Source organism: Mus pahari, unplaced genomic scaffold (genome assembly GCF_900095145.1).
Source record: "Mus pahari unplaced genomic scaffold, PAHARI_EIJ_v1.1 scaffold_6677_1, whole genome shotgun sequence".
NCBI classification, from domain to species: Eukaryota; Metazoa; Chordata; class Mammalia; order Rodentia; family Muridae; genus Mus; species Mus pahari.
The window spans coordinates 7,793-10,190 of NW_018391950.1; the positions used below are offsets into that span (position 1 = coordinate 7,793).

The 2,398-nt window shown below is 46.4% G+C and overlaps 1 protein-coding gene across 1 annotated transcript; it reads left to right on the forward strand.

Moving 5' to 3' along the window:
* The first annotated feature begins 570 nt into the window (after positions 1 to 570).
* Positions 571 to 1,533, forward strand: LOC110314772 (olfactory receptor 2A12-like). The gene has a single exon (XM_021188995.1). The coding sequence runs from the start codon at positions 592 to 594 to the stop codon at positions 1,531 to 1,533; it is 942 nt and encodes a 313-aa protein (XP_021044654.1). The 5' UTR covers positions 571 to 591.
* The last annotated feature ends 865 nt before the right edge of the window (positions 1,534 to 2,398 follow it).

Genomic DNA, 2,398 nt, shown 5'->3' on the forward strand with positions numbered 1-2,398 from the left:
TTGAGGCCTGACAGTCCTGACACATCCACTGGCTTTTGAGACCAGGGAGGGAAGACTCAAAGCAGCAGTGGCAGAAGGACCATCCTGCACTTGTTGGAGCTCAGAGCCTTCCACTGCCCTCTGTAGATGAAGCCTCAGGTTGCTCTAGCTGGTCAGGAAGAAAGAATTCCATGATGTAAGGAAAGGTCACTTATACACAGGACACAGGCTCTACAAGGTTGGTGGCCATTTCTGGTCTTCTGAGGCACCTATTGCTGGCTGGGTGAGTGACTGAAGTATACTATGGAGTGGAATGAGAGAGTGAGACAGTCTAGGACATTCCATGTGTTATATGGTGTTTCCAGAGTTAAGTGAGATACTTTAAATATTCACAATAATCTCAGGCTGTGTCATCAGCTTCATTCTATAGAAGAAGAGACTGAGATGTTGCGGGGGTGAAGCAACTTGGGTGGAAGAGTGTACAGAAACTGAGCAGTGTGCTTAGAATAACGACCCCAGCCTGTTGGCCTCTGTAGATGCCACTTTTCTGGGCTACCATGTATCAGGTGTTAAATAGATGGCTGGAATAATCTCACAGATCCCATACTTTGGATGATTCCAGGGCAGAACCAAAGCTGGGTCACTGAGTTCATCCTGCTTGGCTTCTCCAGTGACCCCATGACCAACAGCATCCTCTTCATTGTCTTTCTTCTCATCTACCTGAGCTCAGTCCTGGGCAACGGGCTCATCATCATGCTGGTCTGCCTGAACACACAGCTGCACACTCCCATGTACTTCTTCCTCTGTACCCTCTCCTTGTTGGATATGGGCTATGTCACCACTACCATGCCCCAGATGTTGGTGCATCTTCTTGCTCACTCTCAGACCATCTCCTTTGTTGGTTGCTGGCTGCAGATGTTTGTGTTTGCTGCCCTGGGTACTTCTGAGAGCATCCTCTTTGTTGTGATGGCTTATGACCGGTATGTGGCCATTTGCTATCCACTGCGCTATACTATCATCCTCAACTGGAGCCTGTGTAAATGGTTGGCATCTGGGACCTGTGTCTGTGGTTTTCTCTCTGCTTTGCTACATACATTCTTTACCATGAGATTGCCATATTGTGGTCCCAACAAGGTCAACCATTACTTCTGTGAAAGTCCTTCAGTTCGTAGCCTGGCTTGCATGGATACTCACCTAATTGAGATGGTGGACTTTGTCTTGAGTGTCTTTTTGGTTGTTACTCCAATTTCCCTCATTGTGGCCTCCTACATTCGTATTGCCATGGCGATTCTGAAGATCAAGTCCACCCAGGGCCGCTGCAAGGCTTTCTCTACCTGTGCCTCCCACCTGATTGTGGTCACATTCTTCTATGCTCCAGCCACTTANATCTACNTNAGGCCCNACTCNAGCTACTCCCCTGAGCGAGACAAGCAGATCTCACTCTTTTACAATGTCTTCACAGCCTTGCTCAACCCTGTGGTCTACAGTCTGAGGAACAAGGACATCAAAAGGGCATTTCTCAAGGTGATGGGACATGGTAGGATGGACTGGTGAGCCAGCATCCTGGGAAACAGTAGTTAGTGTATTCTGCTTGTGGACGTTGTACATCGTGGTGCGGAGCCTAGTGCGCACCACGATGTACAACGTCCACAAGCAGCGGCACAATCTTGGTATTGTTATTTCCATGGTTCATCACTGGTCTCATATTTTGTAAATATTCGTTTTTCCTTATCTGCCTAAGGCAATCTAGAACTGTATCTGACTGGCTGTAATAAATATCTTATGGTCAATAACTTGAAAGGAAGAGGTGGACAATACTTCCCAGGAGAGAACAGGGTACACTCAGGTAAAGAACAAGGATGTAACTGGATGGAGGGACCAGAGTGGAGCAGAGAGGTACTGCTAGCCACTTTTTTGATTTAAAAAGCCAGGATTATTTGGGTTAAGTTTAGAGTAGTCAGATGACTGCCAAGCAAAAGGCATAAACTTTCAAATACTCAGAATCTTCTGTGTCATTACTTACATCACCGGGGATCCAAGATAGTCCCAGTGTAATTTGGCCATGGTCTGCTATATATCGTTTTCTCTATCTAGAAGGCAGCATGTAACATGGTATAGTTCACAGAAAACAACAGCATGCTTATAAGCCAACACAAAATGTTAACTGTGGATAGCATGATAGTGGAGACTGTAGAAGGCTGAGGCACTAGGTGTAAGTAGCAGTGTGGAGAGCTTTTGGGGCCGCTTCTAGGAACTTGGCAGGAATTTGACATTGGGTCAGGACATAGAAGTAAGTTCAGGCAGGAATCTGACTTTGAGGTAGAACAAAGAAGTAGGCTTCAGGCAAGAATTTGACTTTGGGCTAGGACAGGGAAGTAGGCTAAGATAGCTTGGTCATCCTGATAAGGCCCTATATACT